The following is a 23,768-nucleotide window of genomic DNA, read 5'->3' as shown; positions in this document are numbered from 1 at the left end:
CACCCTTAGCCCCACCATAGGCAGAGACTCAATGGGCCCTGAATGGATCAGGCTGCTCATTTCAGAGTAGGAGGCATCAGGGCACCTCTTGAGAAATCAGCCTGAAGCACCGAGGTTGCCTTATCAGCCCCTCCCTGCATTCAGGGCCTTTTTTGTCCTCACTAAATCTTCACTTTCTGGTGAGGACATGGAGGAAACATTACCAGCTTTGAAGATAATTGAGGGCACTTAGTGAAGGTTTAACTAATTCATTAAATGAATGACTCATAAAATATTTAAGCCATTTCAAGTAATTATAAGCAATTCATTCAGAGAAGCACAATCACAAGGCTTTAGTCAGACCAGGCCCGTGTGAATCGTTATCTCTGATCCCAGCGGCCTGGTGACCTACCTATGAATTCCTCAGTATCCTCATAGATAAAATGGTGAATATAACCACTCCATAGGGTGAAGAGTAATAATTCACAGTTGTGGAGATTAAATACACTGATGCAGTATGTATACAGTGCTTAGCATTCCACCTGAGTCTCGATTGCTAACAACAACTATAATAATAAAACAGGACAATACAGAAAGGATAAACAAGTCATATTGGTCTTTCTAAGCCCAGCATCTGGCCCAGTGGTGTGCTGAATAGTTTTTTGGACCTGAAGAAATATACATCCTGAACATGGATATTTTTACAACTACACTGAAGCATTCAAATGAAAAAAATTAGAGGTTGAAGGTAGGAAATTGTTTACCATGTGTTTAAAAATAGCCCTTTCTGACTCTAGTGTCGTAATTTGTTTTCCTTTCCAGTGAGTATAAACTATGGAAGTAGACACCCCTGAGGTCTACATGGAAGTAAAGTTTAATTATTTATAGGGACATTGACTACTTTTTCCAAATCTGTCATTGAAGAACATGATCTGCTAATGGATTTTTCATTTATGCTTGTCATAATTTACATACAGTAAAATTCTCCGTTTTGGTGTAAAGTTATACACACTTTAATGAACCTAAACAGTTGTGTAACAAGGACCACAATCAAGATAGAGAACAGCTAGGTCATTCCCCAAAACACTCTTCGTGGTCAAGTTCTCCCTCAACTCCCAGCCCTGGCCAATACTGATCTGTTTCCTCTGCCTGTCACTGTGCCTTTGTGTCCTGCAGTATGTACCTTTGTGAGTCTGTTTTCTCTTGCTTAGCATATGCGTTTGAGGTTCATCCATGTTGCAAGATCAGCAGTTCATTCTAATGTTTCATAGTCCACCATCATCTACCCAGTTCATCTATTCACCAGCTGAAAGACATTTGGGTTTCCAGTTTGGTGCAACTATGAGTAAAGCTGCTATGAACATTCATGTACAGGTTTTAATGTGAACATTAGCGTTCATTTCACTTGAAAGTAAATACTTAGAAGTGGGAGTCCTGGATTGAACATTGAATGTATTTTAACTTTATAAGAACTGCCAAACTCTTCCAAAGTGTCTGCGTCATTTTTTCATTCCCACCGACAACGTGTGAAAGTTCAAATTGTTTGGTATCCTTAATAGCACTAGGTATAATCAGATTTTTTTCTTAATCTCAGCCATTCTGATCAGAGGCATTTTATGGCAACTTCTTTTAATTTCCGTGGTTTGTGTGTTTATTTGCTATTAATGTATCATTCAGGTTGTTTTCTTACTATTGAGTTTTGAGAGTCCTTTAACTATTTGAGATATGTCTTTTATTTGGTATATGATTTATAAATGTTTTCTCAAAGTCTGTGGCTTGCTTGTCTTTTCACCCTCCAAACAGTACCTTTTGAGAAGCAAGCATTCTTAGTTTTGGTGATGTCAAATATTTCAATTTTTCTTTCATAAAAATTGCTTTTTGTATCATATCTAGAAATCTTTGCCTAATCTAATATCACAAAGATTTTCTTCTGTATTTCCTCCTAGAAACTTTGTAGTTTTAGGCATTACTTTTAGGTCTATCATCCATTACAAGTTAACTTTAGCATGTGACTTGTGGTATGAATCACAGTTCATTTCTTTTTATACAAATATCTGATAATTCCACCATCATTCCTTGAAAAAGCTATGCTCGGTCCATTGAATTGCCTTTGGGCCCTTGTATAAAATAAATTAATCATCAATATGTGGATCTTATTCTGGACTCTGTTCTGCTCCATTGATGTATGTGTTTATGCCTTCACCTTACCACACTATCATGATTACTGTAGCTTTATAGTAAGTCTTGAAATTAAGTAGTGTAAATCTTCCAATTTGGTCATTTTCAAAATTAACTTGGTTACTCTAATTCTTTTACTTTTCCATATAAAGTCTAGAATCAGTTTATCAATTTCTACCCAAAAAATCCTGCCAGGATTTTAACTAAAATTGCAATGAATCTATAGATCAGTTTAGGGACAACCTAAAATATTGACTTTTTTAATCCATAACCACAGTGTATCTGGAATTTTAAAATTATTTTTGTCAGTGTTTTATAGATTTTATCTTACAGATTTTGCACAATTCTTGTTGTTTTCACACCTGAGTTTTGACTTTGGTGTGAAGTTTACTTATATACTTTTATTTCAATTATCAGCAGTTTCATGTTAGTTTATAGAAATATAATTGATTTTTGTTTGTGTCCTTGTGTCCTGAGAACTTATAAATTCATGTATTAGTTCTAATGAATTTTTGGAGATTGTTTTGAATTTTCTATGTGGAAAATCATATTGTCTGAGAATCAAGAAAATTTTCCTTTCTTTTCCAATCTGTATCCATTTTGAGTCTTTTTTTCTTACTTTACTGCACTTACCATGATGTATTATCAGAGAAGGCAATGGCAACCCACTCCAGTACTCTTGCCTGGAGAATCCCAGGGACAGGGGAGCCTGGTGGGCTGCCGTCTATGGGGTCACACAGAGTCGGACACCCTGAAGCAACTTAGCAGCAGCAGCAGGATGTATTATGTTTTGTATACCATTGGATTCAGTGGGCATAATTTTGTTTAGAATTTTTTAATGTTCAATATTTGTTCTAGATTTTAAAGGATTTACATGTATTTTCATTAGGGATGTCGGTCTGTAGTTTTCCTGTGATGTATTTGTCAGGTTTGGGGATCAGAGTAATAATGCTCTTTGTATAGAATGAACTGGGAAGTGTTCTCTCTTCTTCAACTTTTAGAAGAGTTTTTTTATAATTGATATGATTTCTTCCTCAAGTGTGAGGTAACATTCACCAGTGAATCCATTGGCGTGGAGTTTTCCTTGTGGGGAGGATTTTAACTTCAAATTAAATTTCTTAAATAGATACAAGGATACTGAGGTTATCTATTTTCACTTGAATGATCTCTGGTGTCTGTGTGTTAGTCACTCAGTCATGTCCAACTCTTTGCGACCCCATGGACTGTAGCCCGCCAGGCTCCTGTGTCCACAAGACTTCCCAGACAAGAGCACTGGAGTGGGTTGCCATTGCCTTCTCCAGGGATTGAACTCAGGTCTCTCAAATTGCAGGCAGATTCTTTACCACCTGAGACACCAGGGAAGATCTTTGGTAATTTGGAACAATGAATTTATTTACCTCATCTACACTGTCAAGTTTATTGGCATAAAGTTGTTCCTAGTATCTGCTTATTATCCTTTTAATGTCTCTAAGATTTGTGGCAATGTCTCCTCTCTCATTCCTGCTATATTCTGATGAAAAATAATTTCTAAATGAAGGCATTAGACTGAGATCATCCTGAAGTTACAGAGTATATCTTTTGACCTTGTGTCCCCAGTGTTAATTGAAATCTGGAATATAAGCTCCATGTGGGCAGGAGAGCTGGTCTTCCACCAGCTGCCCGGGGCTGCACTTTCCTCTGAAGCAAGTCTTGGTCCACTTAAATGTCCAGACACTCACTCCTTGTTAAGCTCATTCACAGCAGACCCTGGCTGAAGCACTGTGGATCCTGCCTGACACCCCGCCCATACACAACATAACCGTTCCCATGCAAAGACCCACTGACTCATCACGTCCCAGCAGCCTAAGAAGCATAAAACCCCTGGGGGTTGTGATGGGGATGAGTTAATTAGTTGATTGTATAGTGAACAGCAAATGCTCAAGAAAGGACAGAAGGTTTGATGGGTCCTAGTACAGTCCCTGACTACATTGTGATCCACTCCTCTCCCCTACGTAACCCTAGATGATGCCTGCAGGGTCTTCAATTATTTCTTATCCCTGGCACCTCGCAGATGCTTCATGCATCCTTGCAGAATGCTTGTGCAGTTTCCAATGAATTTATCTGCCCTTTGATTCCCCAGAGTGCCCGGGAGGAGCAAGGTCCCCCTGCAGCGGCCGGGGCCATTGTGCTGATGGCATGGAAGGAAATGGAAGCTGCTTATGCCAAGTAAGTTCAAAACAGTGTTCTCCTCCTTCCTGACTCTGCTTTCTTCTTACCTGTTGCCCCTCTGAAACACGCACTGGGTGAAGACTCTAAGAAGCAGCGATATTAGTGGTGGGGGAAGTGTATGCAGGGGGCAATAAAGTGACACGTTACATGCTGGGGGACCTTAGAGCAAGTCAGTTAACTGCTCAGCCTGAAGTGAATCCATCTGTAAAATGAATTGAATAATAATACTGAAGCGATTATACTTGAAAAACTGAGATGAGAACAACGCAGGGCTCTAGAAATTGTGTCCTTGTTACCCTTCAAAGTCACCACTATTAGCAGACTAGTCTTTGGAGCTGTACTCAGGCCCATAGGTGAGCGCTTCATCTGCCAATTGAGGAATTTCTTTGCTATCCCATGAAAGGGACTGTTTGCAAGCTTGAAGCCTTAAACTATGGGAATACAAAGAAATCCTTCTGAAAGAATTGGGCTCAACTGTCTTTAGAAATGCAAAACTGAGAACATACTCATTTCACCTTTGGGTAGATTTAGGATGTGGCTGTCAGAGCTGGTTCTCTAGTTATACCTTTGAAGCAGCTTTCTTCAGAAGAGCTCCAGACTCTTAGCTCCAGACTGATTCAAGGAATGAATGTACAAATTATAACACAGAAAAGAGCAAAGAAGAAAGAGAGTTTCAGGACAGACACAGAGGGAAGATCCATTTGAGAAACGAATGCTGACCAGATAGCTAGAAATCTGTGGTCTTCGTGGGTAACACAGATTACTTGGGTCTAACACCCTCCCCGCTGATGTCCTGCAGGAAGGATTCAGTGGAACAGCCTGTGAAATTTGCGCTGCTGACAACGTATTTGGGCCCAGCTGTTCGGCAGGTATGTCTCGCTTTGGTGTCGTCGAATGCATTTGTAAAGGTCCAAAGTCAGACATGGCTTATACACCTCAACACCCCAGAAACAAAGTTCCTTGGAGGGGAATGCAGAACAATTCTCCAAACCAAGGCTGCACAGACAAGACAAAGAGTTGACAGTAAGTCTTTTAAAAGGCAGAGTCTGAAAGGACGGACAGTATGTCTGTGGTTTTCGGCACTTGCAGGCAGCCCCTCACCAGGAATGCTTCCTGACAAACTCGGGGTCATAGGATTACCTCGCTCTAGGCTCCAGGATCCAACATCCACCAGTTCTTTTCCTGCCCAGCTACTCCCTGAGGTCTTTCTAGACTGTGGTCTCAACTCTGACCTTCTCCCCAGGGTCTTCTATAGCCACCACAGGTCCCAACACATTCTAACCCATCCCTTCCTTTCGGGAGTTCACAAACACCTGAAGTCATCAGAGGCTGTTGGTCCCATTTTGCTGATTATGGATTTGTCCCCAACATGGGTTTGTCCACTCGCTCATTGTTGGTTCTCCCCAGAAGTTGACCCATTCTGCAAATGTTCTCATATAAGTAGTATATTTGAGAGGGGACCCAGGGAAACACTAAGCAAGTGACATAGAAGAAATAAAGGGTGTGCTGTGAAGCCAGAGACCAGCGTGGATGACCAGAGCTTAATCCCCCAGGGAACTCTGGAGTCTGCAAAGAACACTCACCTTGGAGTTACCTCACCTGAGAGGAGAGGGAGCCTCAGGGTAGTAGGCAGAATAATAGAACCCCACTCCCTCACCACCAAAATGTCCACATGCTACCATGGGCCTAGGAATATGTTGCCTTCCATGGCAAGGGGAAATTAAGGTAGCAGATGACAAAGGATGAGATAGTTGGATGGCATCACCGACTCAATGGGCATGAGTATAAGCAAGCTCCAGGAGTTGGTGATGGACAGGGAAGCCTGGCATGCTGCAGTCCATGGGGTCGCAGAGTCGGACACGACTGAGTGACTGAACTGAACTGAAATTACAGTTGCTAATCATCTGACTTTACCATGAAGAGATTATCCAGGATTATCCTGGTGAACCCAATGGCATCACAAAGGTCCTTAAATGTGGAGGAGGGAGATAGAGACAGAAGATACAGATGTGTACCTTCTGATGTGTGAAAGATCTCACATGTGATGAGATGTAAGAGTGGCGAGATGGGAGAAAGACTCTGTCTTGCTGTGTTTGAAGGTGGAGGGGGCCACAAGCCAGGCAGTGTGGGCAGCATCTCAAAGCTGGAAAAGGCGGGGAAAGAATGCTCCCCTCCAGAAAGGAATGGAACCACCAACACATTGATTGATCTTAGTATAACTGCTTTGGGTTTCTGACCTCCCAAACTGTAAGACAGTAAATACGTGTGGTTTAAGACACTAGGTTTGTGGCAATTTGTTACAATAGCAACAGGAAGCTAGCACATGTGGTCATTAGGGCAGAGTCATTCATTTCCTGGCACTTCCAGCCCCCAGTGAAGCAGCTGGTGGAGCAGCTGTCCCAGGAAGTGCCCACAGGCTACTACTGCTGGAGGGGAGCTGAACATGTGGACTTGGTGAGGTCTAAGAATGTGAGCATGGTAGGGACAGTATCTGCCAGATCCTTAGTCTCCCAAAAAAGGATAGGTCAGGTGACCTTTCTCTAATACCACTTTGGTTTGGCTTTTATGGAAAAATCGTATTTGGTAGGTACTGCATTGATTCAAATATTTTTGGCAAGAAAAATACAGACATCCCACCCCTGTGAGTTTGTATACTCTACAGCAAGTTTCCTTTGTAATAATGAAGATATTATCTCCCTCTAATCCATGGGGTCCTTGAAGCCTGATGCTGTCTTTATCTGCTTCTGTCCTGACCCAGAAGCATGGGTGTTGGTAGGCATGGTGTTGAGGTGATTAGATTTAGACTCAGACTGAGTTTCAGTCCCAGGGCTGCTGCAAGTTTACTGAGCACACTTTCTGCATCTTCTTTTGTAAAAATAGAAACAACATTGCCTCCTTTAGAATTATCACGAGGATCTAATGAGATAATCAGTGCACAACAAGTGTTAGCAATTATTATGACTTATTAATACCTGCTATTTCCTAGTGTTCCCTCAAAATCTAATGTTTTTTTTTAATCCATCACTTTATAAAAGATTATTTCATAAGAGTGTTAGCAAAAGCAAATTTAAACCAGATGTTAGCATTCTGAGTGTTTCTTTAACATTATATTGGATTGGCCAAAAAGATCATCTGCGTTTTTCTGTAACAACTTATGGAAAAACCTGAATGAACTTTTTGGCCAAACTAATACATTAAAAGGCAGTAAAATGTAATCAACCAATTGTTTACCAAGAACATGATAAACAAATTGTCCCTCCCTTGCCATAATACAATTTAAATCACATATTTTAAATAAATACTGAAATGGGAAGAAAGACAGAATCCCACACTGCTTACTTAGCAAGAAAGCCAAGTAATTGTTTGTGGATGAAAGTTTAGAAAGAAGATGAACTCATGTTACCTCCAGGAAACTGATGTTGGTTGCCAATGAGCATAGACATACATGGAAATTCCATACATTTTTTAGTTTAAAAAGTGGCCTCTCTTTACACCTCTTTGTGCCTTGGGGAAAGGGCAAGTGAAAGGGAGCAAGGTGGTTTGTTGAAAACCCAAATTTTTGAGCCAGAAAATTGGAAACCTAAACTGAGACTCGAAAGATAAGACTCCCAGTTCTTAGTTCCTGCAGAACTTTGTGAGATGATGGAATGTCCTGATCTTCACTATCCAACGTGGTAGCTGCAAGGCGTGTGTGCATGCTAAGACGCCTCAGTTATGTCCAACCCTTTGCGACCCCATGGACTGTAACCCACCAGGCTCCTCTGTCCATGGGATTCTCCAGGTAAGAATACTTGAGTGGGTTGCTTTGCCCTCCTCCAAGGGATCTTCCTGACCCAGGGATTGAACCTGACTCTCTTATATCTCCTGCACTGGCAGGCAGGTTCTTTACCTCTAGCCCCACTTGGGAAGCCCCTTAGCTCATGTTACTCAATTTAAACTTAAATAGCCCAAGTGACTAGTGGCTCCCATATCAGATAGTGTAGCTCTAGACCATAATGGCCAAGAGACCAGCTTCAAGTCAGGCTGGCCTGAGTTTGAAACCAAGCCCAGTTGCTATGGGATTTGAGGCAAGATATTTAACCTCTCTATTGCCCTCCTCATCTATAAAACAGGAATAATACCTGCCTCATGGGATTAACTTGTAGAAAAGCTCTTAGCAGCATGTCATGAGCACTTGGTGAAAGCAAGTATTGATATTCCTGCTGCTGCTGCTAAGTCGCTTCAGTCGTGTCCGACTCTGTGCGACTCCATAGACAGCAGCCCACCAGGCTCCCCCGTCCCTTGGATTCTCCAGGCAAGAACACTGGAGTGGGTTGCCATTTCCTTCTCCGATGCATGAAAGGGAAAAGTGAAAGTGAAGTCGCTCAATCATGTCCGACTCTTCACGGCCCCACGGACTGCAGCCTACCAGGCTGCTCTGTCCATGGGATTTTCCAGACAAGAGTACTGGAGTGGGGTGCCATTGCCTTCTCCGAAGTATTGATATTAAGTGAGGACAGGAGCGGTTCTACAGTAAGGAGAGCCTTCACTCACCTGTGACCGAAGGACGGCTCGGTGATGCTGCCAATCTCCCGTTGGCAGGAACTGGGGGAACCTGCAAGCCTTTCTAGCCAAGCATCCACTGGGTGCCAGTGTTGTCTCACCCACTGTGGCACTGGCCATTGGTGGTGGCAGTTCTGCCTCTAAGTAGGACAGCTATAAGTTGCAGTTTTATTTTTAACTCTGACTTTAGCCAGCTGCCAGAGCATTCTCCTACCTGATTCTTGATGTGCTTAGAGGTGATTTCAAGCTGCATTTCTCAAGGGTGTTCATCTCAACCACCAAGGCCCCAGCCTGCTCAGTGCCTCACTCCAGGTTAGGGCAGAAGACAGAGCCCCCTCTCTTTCACAAGACCCCAGATGGGTCCCACAGTCATGTCTTGTTAATAACAGTAGCTGAATGCCTGCTGGGCACAGGCAGCGCGCAAGGCCTGACGCACAGAATCTCCTTGGAACAGCTCTGCAGGCTGGGGTCCTTGTGTGATGAATGAAGAAGCAGCGAGTTTGCTCAAGGTCCTGCAGCTGCTTCAGGAATAGAGGCAGGGTTTGACCCCAGGTGTCCTACTCCAGGACCTGGGTGCCCAGCCAGGGTGCCATTCAGCCCCTGGCACACACCCACCTTGCGTTAGACCCCTGACAGGTGATGGGCATCCAAAGAGGGCAGAGATTAGCTCCCCACCCCCCAAGGATCTGGAAATGTGGGTGATGCTTCTGGGCCTGTGTGCACCACACATGCAGGAAGCTACAGGACCACAAGAGGGCAGCCTACTCTGCCAAGGGGCGTGGCACAGGGGGGTTTGTGCCCTGTCCCTCCGACCACTGGCCAGAGGCCGCTTTGGAGTCCTATAGCCCAAGGGTCACATGTCTCCACAGATTTGCTGTACCTGGTTTCACGAATGCCCAGGGCTCTTTCAGTGACACTTGGGAATCCCTCTGCCACTCACATCTCCTTCCCAAGGACACTTTCTGGGCAGTGACTGGCAGCAATGGGTGTCAGAAGCTCCTGAAAGCTACGGTGCCAGGTCAGTTAATCCAGTATAGAGATCATGCCAGAAGCCAGGACACGGGGTGCCTGGAAGGGAAGCTTAGCGAGAAGGACAGCCCTTGTAGTTAGCATTGAGGTTGAGAGCAGGGGCTGAGTCACATTCGACTCCCCTCTTCTGCCCTCACACCCCCTCCAGCGGGTACATGACAACATTTAGGAGGCAGCATCACTGTGTCCTTCAGAGGCTGGCCGTCCCACTACGGCCACTGTGAGCAGCTTGAATGCAGATATTGTGACTGACTGATGTGTATACCCAGTGCCTAATGCAGTGCCTGCCACTAGGTTGGAACTGGGTAGATACTGTTTTAATTGAATTAATTTACATCTTTGCTACCAAGTCCATAATACACTCCCACGTCAACCCAGTTATCTCCATGACCAATTTGACTTTCCTCTGGAGCTCTGTTCAAAAGGCTACAGCCAGAGGTTGACATCAAAGTGCTTTGCTAATATGAAAACAATGATAAATTGATTTTTGAGGGGAAGGTGATAATTGCAAATACATTTAATTCTTCAATAGTTTGAGTTAAGTTCTGGAGCTAATTGTCTCCCATTTTTTATATGTAGCATGGGGTTAATTATTTTATCTCCCCGGGTGCTGTGAGCATCAGATGAGATCTTGCCTGTAAAGCATGTGACAAAATGCCTGAAGGAGAGTAAGTGCTTGATAAAGGGTCAAGTAGGGCCAGTTCTAGGGCAAGGCGAAGAGAAACATGTCTTAGGTGCAAAATTTAAGGAGGCATCAAAAACTCAGTGATTGAGAGAGATCGTTTTTTAAGATTATCTACAGTGGCTGTGACAAACTGCCACACACCGGGTGATTTAAAGACATGAAGGTATTGTCTCAGTCCTGGAAGCTAGAAGTCCACAATCTGCGTGTAAGCAGGGCCAGTTTCTTTGGAAGCCTCTGGAAGAGGGTCCTTCCTGCCTCTTCCAGCTTCTGGAAGCCCCAGGCGTTGCTGGGTTTGTGGCCGTATTACTGTGGTCGGTGCCGCGGTCTTCACTTGACCATCTTCTGCCGTCTGTGTCCTTGCCTCCTCGTATAAATCACATTGGACTGAAGCCGCTCCACTCTAGCAGGACCTGATCTTAGCAACTTATGTCTACAGCAAAAACTCTACTTCCATATAAGGTCTCGTTCTGAGGTCCTCGGAGTTAGGACTTTGGAGGGGACGAAATTCAACCCATGACAATGATATTTTTAAATTATCAAGCAAAACATCAAAGTGTTAGAAAAGAAAAAGGAAAGCAGGATTCCACTCTGCATTTGAACTCTCCTGCTTTGCTTTACTGTCCTCACCCTAACCCAGCAGGATGCTGTCTTTATTCAAGCTGAGCTGTGCAGTTGTCAGCATTGTTATAAGATGCTCTAAAAGACGTTTGTAGGGAAGTAGAAGGAGAGGGAAAGCCTTCTGTGGGATTCTAATAGAATGGACGAGATAAATAGAGAGAGAGACAGCCCCGACAGCTTTCAGCCAGTTGCTAGCCTAGTTGTTGCCAGCCAGGCCGTGGTGTGGCTCTGCTGAGCGTATGCAGTGTCACAGAGCGTCACCATCCCCGATTCCTCTGTCCGTGCTGGAACAAGGCAAAAACTAGGCCACCGCCTTGTCAGGCCTGGACAGAGAAATAAACTGTGACAGTGGGCAACCCAACCGCCGTCTCCCGGCTAACCCGAGTGGCTGCTGCTACGTCTCCAGGACCGCCGCAGCCCACCCCCACCCCAGCCCTGCTGATGCGAACCACTGCTGTGTTCCTGGGGGTATCTGGCAGGCACAGCACAATGAATAGTTGCAGCAGAATGTGGTAGTGAACAAGGTACAAAGAAAGTACTGCTGGAGCCCAGAGAGACACCGGTTCTGTTCTGGCACCTCTGAGATGACACCACAGGGGAGAGGGGCTTTAGCTGGCCTGGAAGGACGAGGATTTCAGCTGCATGGGGAGGGAACACAGTGGAGGCCAAGGCGTGGAGTTGTGAAGTACAGCGTGCGTGTCCTGCCACCTCCGCTGGGCACGGCCTTTCCCAGGACAGCTCCGCCCCCATCTGTCCCCAGACAAGCCCTCCCGTTTCTGCCTGGCCAGCCCTCATAGCCGTTGACTCATTGCTTGTCGGGTTCTGTCACTGAGTCTTGTCTGACTCTTTGCAACCCAATGGACTATAGCACAGCAGGCTCCTCTGTCCTCCACTGTCTCCAAGAATTTACTCAAATTCATGTCCATTGAGTCAGCGATGCTATCTACCCATCTCATCCTCTGTCTGCCCCTTCTCCTCCTGTCTTCAATCTTTCCCAGCATCTGGGTCTTTTCCAATGAGTCAGCTCTTCACATCAGGTGGCCAAAGCACTGGAGCCTCAACATCAGTCCTTCCAATGAATATTCAGTGTTGATTTCCTTTAGGATTGACTGGTTTGATCTCCTTGCAGTCCAAGGGACTCTCAAGAGTCTTCCTGAGTACCACGGTTCAAAAGGATCAATTCTTTGACACTCAGCCTTCTTTATGGTCCAACTTTCACACCCGTACCTGACTACTGTTATGTCATATGACTTGTATGTCGTATCTTATGCATAGCATTGATCACACCACGTTGTGATGGGCTGCTTTCTCCTGCCTTCCAATTGTGAGCTCTCTGTGGGCAGGGACATGGAGTCATCAGTCCCAAGCACAGCACCCTGTGCACCGATGTTCAATACCTGTTTTGAAGAAGGTGAGCTAGTGAATCTTCCCATGCACTTAGATGCTAGGATGTATAAAATGAAATGGTGAAAGATGAACATGAAAATTGTTAAAGGTTGGAGTCAGCTTGGAGAGGACCTTGTTTTCCAAACAGGAAGTTAGATTTCATTAGGTTAGCAACTGGGAGTCATTGAGATATTTGGGGAAAGATCACCTTGGTGCCATTACTGATCAAATGAAATGGATAACATGGAGAGGTGAGAAGTCAGACTAAGTCCAGGTAAAATGCTACTGCAATAGTCCGGACTAAATAGGATAAGAACTTGCAAGAGGATGGTTCCCATGGAGATTGAAGCTCAGAGGATTGAGGGGAATATGTAACAAAGAATGCAAAGAATGTGATGGTTTATTAGATATTTGGAATACTTAAAACCTAACTCATCCTGGCTTTTCTGGCATCTGATTAGGATTTAAGCTGGTGTCTTCTTAATTATGTTTCACTTGGCTAATGTTAAATTGACTTATGTGTACTAAACACATGCATTGTAGGCAGGATAGTGGCCCCCTCAGAGATATCCATGTTCTAATTCCTGAAACTTGAGAATATGTTAGGCTACAGGCAGAGGGAAATTAAGATTGCTAAATAGGTGATTTTAAATGGTAGAAGTTGCCTGGATTATCCAGGTGGGCCCAATGTGGTCACAAAGGTCCTTGTAAGTGGAAGAGGAAGACAGAAAAGAGAGGACCAGTAGAGATGGCAATGTGAGAAGGATTTGACCTCATGTCACTAACTTTGAAGATGGAGAAAGGGGCCAGGGGGCCAGGGGCCCAGGAATGCCGGCAACCTCTAGAGGCTGGAAAGATGAGGGAGCAGATTGTCCTCTAGAGTCTCTAGAAGAAAGCCCAATGGATAACTTGATTTTAGTCCAGGGAGACATATTTCAGACTTCTGATCTTTGTCGTTGTTCAGTTGCTAAGTCATGTCCAACTCTTTGCAACCCCATGGACTATAGCACACCAGGCTCCTCTGTGCTCCACTATCTCCTGGAGTTTGCTCAAATTCATGTCCACTGAGACAGAGATGCTATCTAACCATCTCTTCCTCTGCCTCCCCTGTCTCCTTTTGCCTTCAGTCTTTCCCAGTATCAGATCTTTTCCAGTGAGTTACCTCTTTGCACCAGGTGACCAAAGTATTGGAGCTTCAGCATCAGTCCTTCCAGTAAATATTCAGGGTTTCTTTTCTTTAAGATTAACTGGTTTGATCTCGCAGTCCAAGGGACTCTCCAGAGTCTCTTCTCTGGCTCCACAATTTGAAAGCATTAGCGCAAGGAGACATACTTCAGACTTATACAGAACTATGATACAACAAATCTGTGTTGTTTTAAGCCACTGACTTTGTGGGAATTTGTTACAGCAGCAAAAGGAAACCCATGAAATACACTTCACAGGGGGTGAACAGAGGATGCTGGTGACTTAGTCAGACAGTAAGTCTTTCTACAAATGAACCACAAGCTGAGTGCTAAAGAGATGAATATTATTTCAAATGCCCTTCATTTCTCATTCCTTTTTTTCTTTAAGTATTTATTTGGCTCTGCCAGGCCTTTGTTGCAGCATGCAGCTTCTTCGTTGCTGTGCACGGGCTTCTCTCTAGTTGTACCGGGGCTCAATAGTTGCAGCACATGGACTTGGTTACCCAGCGGCATGTGGGACCTTAGTTCCCTGACTGGGGCTTGAACCTATGTCCACTGCATTGGAAGGCAGATTCTTGACCACTGGACAACTGGGAAGTCCCTCATTTCTCAATCCTGAAGGGATCTGTCACAGGGCTGAAAAGTCATCTGTTTCAAGCTAATCAGTGTGGCTTAGTTATTCCCTAGCCTTTTGACTTTCTTCTTTACACTTGCATTGCCCTCATCATTTGGGGAGTAGATTTTCTGTAGATTCCTCCTACCAACAGCAATTGAGTCAGTGGTAGCATTTCCCTTTTAAACGTGACAGGTGTGTATATAAGACATTATATCAATTCTTGTGATGAGGTATCTGAAGATGAAGTAACTAACTTGAAAGCAGGGAAGAGAACTCCAATGCATGTGATATGCCACCTGTGCTTTATATACATGTTCTCAATAAACTCTATAGAAATCCCATGAAGTGGGCATCATTTTCTACATGTTACAGAGGCTCGGCAGTAAAGAATCTGCCTATCAATGCAGGAGACTTGCAGGAGATGCGGGTTCAATCCCTGGGTTGGGAAGATCCCCGGGAGAAGGAAATGGCAACCCACTCCAATATTCTTGCTTGGGAAATCCCATGGACAGAGGAGCCAGGCAGGCTGAAGTCCATGGGCTTGCTAAAAGAATCAGACGTGACTGAGCAGTCACACACACATAGACAAATACAGTAAGTCCCCTACATGCAAGTTGTGAACTTTCAAAGATGTGAACATGCATCTGATTCCAGCAAGAAACCAGAAACCGTGCCATGAAATTGCAGCTTGCCCTCCATCTCCTATTGCTGACGATCCTGCAGCTCTACTATTTCCCACTTCCTCTCCTTCTTCCAGTAATTCTTCTTGCCTCTTCACTCAATGCCAGCCCTTGTATGCCGACTGCTGTGCTATACTATTGTGAAGGTACTGTACTATAAGATTTTAAAAGCTGTCTTTATTTTTGTTTTGTATTTATTACTAGTGTGAAAATTATGATAAACCTATTGAAGTACAGTATTATATAGCCTATTGTGTTAGTTGGGTACCTAGGCTAACTTGGTTGGACTTACAAACGTGTGCTCAGAAAGGAGCTCATTTGTATGTAGGAGACTTACTGTAAACTGAAGCTAATAAAAAGAAACCAAGATTCAAACCCAGGTCTCTAGGGCTTCAAACCCATGGTTTTCCCCACTTCCTCAAGCAGAATCTCAGCCTGCACTATCTGAAAACAGTACCCTTCCAGAGTCTCTGGAGGAAGTCTGTATCAGGTGACGGGAAGTCCCCATTTTCTGTCCGCAGTGTGCAGCTGCGTGCATGGAGTGTGCAACGGTGGAATACACGGTGACGGGAGCTGCGAATGCTACTCCGGGTACGCTGGCCGCAACTGCGATGAGCGTGAGTGTTGCTCATTTCCTGATTCCCCTGGCTCCCCTGTGGCTCAGGCGATAAAGGATCTACCCTCCATGCAGGAGACCTGGGTTTCATCCCTGGGTCAGGAGGATCCCCTGGAGAAGGGAATGGCTCCCCTCTCCAGTATTCTTGCCTAGAGAATTCCTTGGACAGAGGAACCTGGGGAGCTATAGTCCATGAGGTCGCAAAGAATAGGACATCAATGACTAACAGTTAACATATCACACAAATCAAATACACAGATGTATGCATTTCACATGTGTGTTCATGTACTGGGGCCCTAGGTGGGTGATGTGCACCAAATGTTTTGCTGGAATGTCATCAAAAATTTTAAAAGGAGGAGGACAAAAAGAGAGGAAGGGAGAGGGGGATAGGAGGGGTGGAAGAAGAGGGGAGAGATGGCATGGAAGATGGGAAGTCCCAGAAGGTTTGGGAACAACGGGGTGACATGGCTGCAGCTATGTTTTAGGAAGGCCCAAACTAGTGGCCGTGTGAAGATGGGATGGAGGGGAAGACACTGGGGCCATTGCAGCCAGTTAGGTCCCTCGTAAGGGAGCTCCTTAGTAAGTTAGCCCCCTTATAAGGGAGAAGCATGTTCTCACTTATAGGTCTCAAAGACAGAGCACATCAGCAGGAAATGGAGGCTCACCAAGGTTAAGTGATTCACCAAAGTTCACAAAATAATGAAGAGCTGGGTGGTACTTGAGTCACTGAAATTCTCTACACAATCGATCCCCTTGGGCTCAATCAAGAGACAGAGGTCACAGGGTGATTGCAACAAGGGAAGTTTAATATAAAGAATTAGTAATAGGAGAGTGGCTATAAACACTCAAAATAAACCATAGGGCTGATGGGGCATAACAGAGAAGGGGACAGTCATCCCTAAGACTGGGTTCAAATCGTGTTGGAGAAGGTGTGGTGGCGGCCCACTTGCTAGAGGAGAAGTTTGCTGGTTCGCCAGACCAGCAAGGGAGTACAGTCACCCGGCAGGCAGGCAGCAGCTGCCAGGGCGCCGGCGAGCCAAGGCCGAGGGGCATGGAGACGCTGAGGACCCTGTGACCTGAGGACGTGGGGGTCCTCTGGCCTAACACAGCAGGGGTTTATTTCTTACTCAGGTAGCAGTCTGACGTGGGTGTTCCTGGCTGATACCCACCGCATGGTGTGTGTCTGTCTGTCAGTCTGTAGAACCTCAGAATGCTCTGCTTTGAGCCACAGAAGGAAGGATAGAGTGTAGAGAAAGATCTGCTTATAAAGTCTAGACTGATACACAGAGTGCCCAATATTCCATCAATGTAAGCAAGTCATATACTCCCACCTGGATCAAAGCGGGGTTGAAAATGTGACTCTGAAAAGGCAGCCCCTTCCCAGCAACAATTCGACTTTATGGAAGAGGTGAGGGGATATTCTCTGAATTTTTTAAATTTTAATCTTAATTGAAGGATTATTGCTTTCCAATACTGTGTTGGTTTCTGCTACACATCAACATGCATCAGCCACAGGTACACACATGTCCCCTCCCTCCGGGGCCTCCCCCCACCTCCCACCCCATCCTACCCCTCTAGGTTGTCACAGTGCACCAGGTTTGAGCTCCCTACATCACACAGCAAATTCCCACTGGCTGTCCATTTTACATATGGTAATATGTATGTTTCCATGCTACTGTCTCCATTAGTTCACCGTCTCCTTCCCCACCATGTCCACTATTCAGTTCTCTATGACTGTGTCTCCATTGCTGACCTGCGAATAGGTTCATCAGTACCGTCTTTTTAGATTCCATATATATGTATAAATACACGATATTTGTTTTCCTCTTTCTCACTTACTTCACTCTGTATAATAGGCTCTAGATTCATCTATCTCATTAGAACTGACTCAGATGCATTCCTTTTTATGGCTGAGTAATATCCCGTTGTACATATGTACCACAGCTTCTTTATCCATTCATCTGTTGATGGATATCTAGGTTGCTTCCATGTCCTAGCTATTATAAATTAGAATACTTCCTAACACCATACACAAAGACAAACTCAAAATGGATTAAAGACCTAAATGTAAGATACTCTCTGAATTTTTGATTCAACCAGCCAGCATTGGGAGAGAAATGTGTACCTCACATTTGTGCACATCTTGAGAGTTATTACTTTGCCAACAAAGGTCCATAGTCATGTATGGATGTGAGAGTTGGACTATAAAGTTGAGCACCGAAGAATTGATGCTTTTGAACTGTGGTGTTGGAGAAGATTCTCTTGAGAGTCCCTTGGACTGCAAGGAGATCCAGCCAGTCCATCCTAAAGGAAATCAGTCCTGGATATTCATTGGAAAGACTCATGCTGGAGCTGAAGCTCCAATACTTTGGCCACCTGATGCAAAGAAGTGACTCACTGGAAAAGACCCTGATGCTGGGAAAGATTGAAGGTGAGAGGAGATGGGGACGACAGAAGATGAGATGGTTGAGTGGCATCACTGGTTCAATGGACATGAGTCTGAGTAAACTCCGGGAGTTGGTGATGGACAGGGCGGCCTGGCGTGCTGCAGTCCATGGGGTCGCAAAGAGTCAGACACGACTGAGCAACTGAACTGAGAGTCATACGCTGACTGTCCTTTGTTCCAACATCTTTCTGAGGGTGTCTGCATAGCGAACAGCCTTGGAAGATATAAGGCCTGCCTCAGGAGCAAATACAGGCACGCTTACTGCCTGTTAATGGATTGCCTCTCAGCTCCAAATTCACCCTTCTTGCCTGCTCTGTGAATATAAAGTAGGCTTTGAGATATTTCTCATTTGCCTGCCAGCAAGATGTGAAACCTCACCAATAGAGGGCGCTAAACGGACACCAGAGGAGGAAGGGTTTTCTCGTCTTGTCTCTGGCTCGGCACACTCACCAGGCTCCTGAAGAGCACAGTTCTGCTCCGCTGCTCAGCCCTGCAGTTTCTCCAGCACTCACTTCCTGCGGGGATTAGGAGGCTCTGGTATTTGACATCTGCATGCCTTGTCTGGTGATTGACTCAGGCGGCAGCAGCGTCACCCAGGAGTCCTGGACAGCGAGGCTGGTGCCCCAGTTCAGGAGCAGGCATGCTGCTGTGCACACCCTCTCCTCAGCCCCAACCACACCAGGGGCCCCGCAGGACCGGCCACCTGCGGAACTGACCGCCCACCTTCGTGCCACTCAGCTGGCTCCTGAGGCCACCCCGCCCCACTCACACACAGGAGTGCACCATGCTTCCGAGAGCATGGGCTTCTCAGCTCCTACCTGCCGTAACATCCTCAGGTGAGCGGCCTGCCCAGGCGCCAAGGGAGCCCTAAGGCTTGGCACCTCCCTGCGGACGCCCTTCCCTGGAGCCCCAGAGGGATGGAGTCCAGTCAGTCTCACCATCGGACACTTCAGCAGCCTCTCCACTATAGAAGTGACCAAGGTCCTGTCCTTCCAGTGGCATCTGTGTCTCCGCTCTGAAGGGAGGAGGACTTGCTCTCATCTTAACCCAAGAGGATGATGGCTCTTTATTTTTCTCCCTTTATTCTTTCCAATTCTTTTTAACTCTCAGGAGCCATTTTAATCTGTTCGTGAGTCTTTACACTAAAACTTTCCCTGTTTAAATAATTGTGTGATTTCTATCTCTTACTCAGGCCCTAACTAAAACATTGTCTATTATTTAGAGATAAACAAACAAAACAGCATTTCCCTTCCCTAAGTCAGGGCTCATCTTCTGTAATACACCTGTTCAGGTTTCAGTCTGGCCCTCTTCGCATTGCCTGGTGGGAACTGGGGCTTGGAAGAACTGGTCCATAAATGCTAACCCTCTGGCTACTGTTCCTGATGTGAGTGATAAACTGTCCTTTATCTCTGACCTCGGCATGTCATATCTTCCAGCTGCATGCGTGTTACCGTGCCAGTCCAAATTGTTTGCTTTGCAAGCTGGCTCCTTATGTGAGATTCTTTATCATTTTTAAAAGCCATCTAAGCACTATCTATTGATATATTATAAAATACTATGCAGTCTTTAGAGATCAAGGTACATCCTTAAATACCTCCATAGTGTTAAGTTAAAAATTAAGTTCTTAAATATTTTAACAGGATTCCATTTTGTTTAAAAAATATCTTATATGTAAATGTATTACATTGGTTTTTGCCATTGATTATTTTGAGAGTGGGATAGGAGAATAAGACTAAGAAGACAGCTAATTTTTGCCTTACAAATCCTGTATTTTTTTAATTGTTACAAGGAATCTGTGGTCACTCTTGTAATATAGGAAATATTGTATTTGTTGAGCTTTCTTTTAAGAACTGTTACTAATGCAGTTACCTCAACAATCTTCCTTTCCAGCCATCCCGGAATGTGCAGCCTTGCTCTGCCCAGAAAATTCCAGATGCTCACCTTCCAGCAAAGATGAGACTAAGCTAGAATGCAAATGCCTTCCCAATTACAAAGGCAACGGCAAACACTGCGAGCGTGAGTAGGACCTCCATCCTGCAGGTTTATTCACTAAGATGGTTAGATCCCTCATCAGAAAAAGCCTCACAGCCTTCTTAACATTAACACAAGGAACACTTCTATTTCTCTCTGTGCAGCTGAATGATATATACTGAAAGTTCTAGGCAAAATGCTCATCATGTGGTAGCTCTTCAATAAATGATCATTTCTCCTGTTAGCAGAGTGTATCTATAGATTTTTAAGGCTTCCCAAGTGGCTCAGACAGAAAATAATCTGCTTGCAATGCAGGACACCCGGGTTTGATCGCTTAAACATATATATGTTTTTGCTTTATATCACCTGAATCAGTGTTAAGATAGAATGTACTTTGTTTGCTTCTTCCTTTCTCCCTTCTTTCCATGCTCTTCACTTCATGAGAGGTTGTAATTGGCTCTGAACATGCTATTGGAACCAGGCTGTCTGTGTATAAATCCCAGATCTGCCTGTTAACTAACAACATGAACTTGGACAAGTTCTTGAATTTGCCTGTGACTCCATTTCCTGTCTATGAAATGGGGATAATAGGGGTAACTACCCTAGAGGATTATAAGGATTAATTGAGTTCATATATGTCAAATGCTTAGAAAAGGGCCAGTACATATTATAAATTCTTTAAATGTCAGTGCTTTCTTTCATGCTATTTAATATTTAAATCCACACATAGCATGGCATAATAATATATCATCACAGTACTGATAGTTATCATTCCTGCAAGGCATATATAAATCTGTTTGGTAGGTGGAGGTGATCCAGAAGGTAAGATGAAATGTTTTTTACTCTCTTGAAACTGTTAGATTGCCTGCAGCTTCCTGGTGGCTCAGAGGGTAAAGGGTCCACCTGCAGCGCGGGAGACCTGGATTCGATCCCTGGGTTGGGAAGATCCCCTGGAGAAGGGAACACCTACCCACTCCTGTATTCTTGCCTGGAGAATTCCATGGACAGAGGAGCCTGGCAGGCTACACGGTCCATGGGGTCGCAGAGTCAGACCCAACTGAGCGACTTTCACTCTTGACTTGGCTGAGCTGTGCTCTCCCATCCCTCACAGCTGATTCTCCCGCTCCCTCCCTGCATGCGGTAACCACCTTGTTTGGTCATTGCTTCTCCAGCCATCAATCCGTGTTCACAAAACATCTGCCACCCTCAAGCTCAGTGCACCTACCTGGGACCAAATCAGCACCGGTGCACGTGTCAAGAAGGCTACCGCGGGGACGGCCAGGTGTGCCTGCCAGTGGACCCCTGCCAGCTTAACTTCGGAAACTGCCCGACAGAGTCCACGGTGTGCAGATACGATGGGCCTGGACAGGTGAGCTAAGGATGTCTGGAACTGCTGAGAGCAGGAGTAGGACGACCCACCGAAGGTCAGACGTGCCGGGGTGTAATCTGTCATCCGTGCCCTCCCACTTCCCCCTGTCCGTGCTCAGGCTGGGCTCCCTCCCCAGCCGGACCGGCACGTGCTTGGGGTCAACCTCAGTGAGCCCTAATCTACCCTCTGAACTTGCCCTTGCCCGGCTTTCTAGTCAAAACTTCACTCTCTTCTATCCCCGTCCTGTTTGATGACTGACAAAACACATACATATGACTCAAATTTGATTAAGAAATTCATCGTTAACTCTTAAGTGAATATGTAATTGACTTTTGCCCACAATCCTCCATTCTCTCTAATGTCTTTTCAAAGTGACAGAGGACTCTGAGGACCAAAGAACTGTCCCAAAAAGATAAATGCTGATAAAATGTTAGGCAGTGTGGACAGATTTGTAGGGAGCAATGAAGATGCCCTGCAGTAAGCCATATGTGTTTCTCTAAATCACATCATGACCTTGCCTGGTAAAATTCAGCCTGGTCAGGAGACCTTTGCTGCAGAATCCAGATAAGAGAGACCTTTCCCCAATACCTCATTTACCCACCAAATAGTGGGTGCCTACTTCAGCTATTATTGCACATGAAGTGGAGGAAATCCATCCACACAGGAGACAACAGCTGCCTGAGTGAAAGGAAAGGCTTCAGTGCCTGACCAGACCTGGCCACACGTCCCCAGCAGTCTCCCCTGCACCCCCTGGGGATGCTCCTAGAGTGCCCTGCAAAGAATCCACCTGATTTCATCTCTGAGAAAAAGAATACATCTCACAACATTTCTGCTATCGATTTCTGAGGCAGGTTGGCAAGAAATTCAAAGGGCTGAATTTCCATCTTCTAAAGGAGATCCCTTGTGGGAAAAGTCATGTTACATTGTGAATCAGGGCTCCGTACCTTGGGAATGAGATTAAAAATATACCTTGTCCCTTAAAAAAAAAAAAAAAAAAGATGTCCCCAGGCATATTTTCAAGTCTTAGAAACATCATTCACACAGAAACATTGTTCACATTCATTTTTTCAGAGCAAGTCATTTCCTCACCCTGGGCATGATTAACACTTTGAGCCTGAGAACTCTGTTGTAAGGAGTGTCCAGTACATTGCAGGATGGTTAGCAGCATCCCTGGTCTCTCATGACACTGGTGCCTTCTCCTGTTGCTACAATCGAAAATGTCTCCAAGCATTACCAAGGTCCCTTAGGTTGAGACTCACAGTTGAAAACCACTTTTCTAGAGAATTAATACATCTGAACGTCAGTCTCCACTCATCTAAATCTAAAAGCAGGAAATATGGCACCAGGGAGGCCCGGGGTTAGCAAACCAGGAAACTGAAAGGTGAATTACAAAGTGTATGAATTTCCAAACAGATGAGAAAACATGATTTCCAATTTTAGATACACTGATGAATTTTAATTTCAGCCCATACTTTAGAGCTACCCCAAGTCAGCTTGCCTGCCAGGATAAAAACAGGAATTTAAGAATGTCAGCCTAAGTGACTAATGAAAACTGTTTTGTTCTTCTCTTCCCATCTGCTGAAGGCTCACTGCGAGTGTAAGCAACATTACCACAACTTTGTCCCTGGAGTGGGATGCAGTATGACCGATGTGTGTGAATCTAACAACCCCTGCCACGCGCATGCAGACTGCATCACCATCGCACCAGGCCAAACCAAGTAAGTCTTTTCAGTTCCACCACGGTCTTTCCAAGAGGGGGACGTGGTGGCCAGTCAATGCTGAAATGTCCTTGAAGAGCAGGAAATGTGTCTTATTCAGCCTTGCATCCACCCCCCACCCCCCACACAGCAGAATGCAAGGAGCATAGTAGAGGCTCAGTACGTCTTTGTATAATCAATGAATTGTTCAATAATTGTTCACTATCACTTCCTTGATAGTGATCTTGACAGAACCCTGAAATATTGACCTGATCTGAAAACATGGTATAAAGTGGTCAGAGCATGGGAGAGTGAAGCCAGTGCCACTGGGAAAACAAATGTCCATTGCAGACGGGAGTTTAACCTCTAATGCACTTGTCATCTATGAAACAGTGCTTGTCAGTGGTGCAGAACACGGGGAAAGTGACCACTGGGGAATGTGAACATATGCAAGTGGTGTTTTCTGGACTCCAGGTTTCAAAAGAAGGGGTTTACCGTGAGTAAAAAACATTGGCATGAAAATTGCTGAGACAGGGGCAGATCACCTGGTGGGAAGATAGTACT

The 23,768-nt window shown here is 44.9% G+C and overlaps 1 protein-coding gene across 1 annotated transcript in view; it reads left to right on the top strand.

Moving 5' to 3' along the window:
• Positions 1–23,768, top strand: part of STAB2 (stabilin 2) — a 164,778-nt gene that overhangs the window by 13,973 nt on the left and 127,037 nt on the right. Inside the window, exons 4-9 of the mRNA XM_070454036.1 lie at positions 4,277–4,362; positions 5,165–5,234; positions 15,627–15,722; positions 20,058–20,183; positions 21,311–21,507; positions 23,092–23,225. Coding sequence (XP_070310137.1) covers positions 4,277–4,362; positions 5,165–5,234; positions 15,627–15,722; positions 20,058–20,183; positions 21,311–21,507; positions 23,092–23,225 — 709 coding nt within the window. The remainder of the gene's footprint in view (positions 1–4,276; positions 4,363–5,164; positions 5,235–15,626; positions 15,723–20,057; positions 20,184–21,310; positions 21,508–23,091; positions 23,226–23,768) is intronic.

The sequence above is a fragment of the Odocoileus virginianus genome, chromosome 23, assembly GCF_023699985.2.
Source record: "Odocoileus virginianus isolate 20LAN1187 ecotype Illinois chromosome 23, Ovbor_1.2, whole genome shotgun sequence".
In the NCBI taxonomy this organism is placed as follows: domain Eukaryota; kingdom Metazoa; phylum Chordata; class Mammalia; order Artiodactyla; family Cervidae; genus Odocoileus; species Odocoileus virginianus.
The sequence above is the reverse complement of the archived record's forward strand: the minus strand, read 5'-3'. Positions and strand labels throughout refer to the sequence as shown.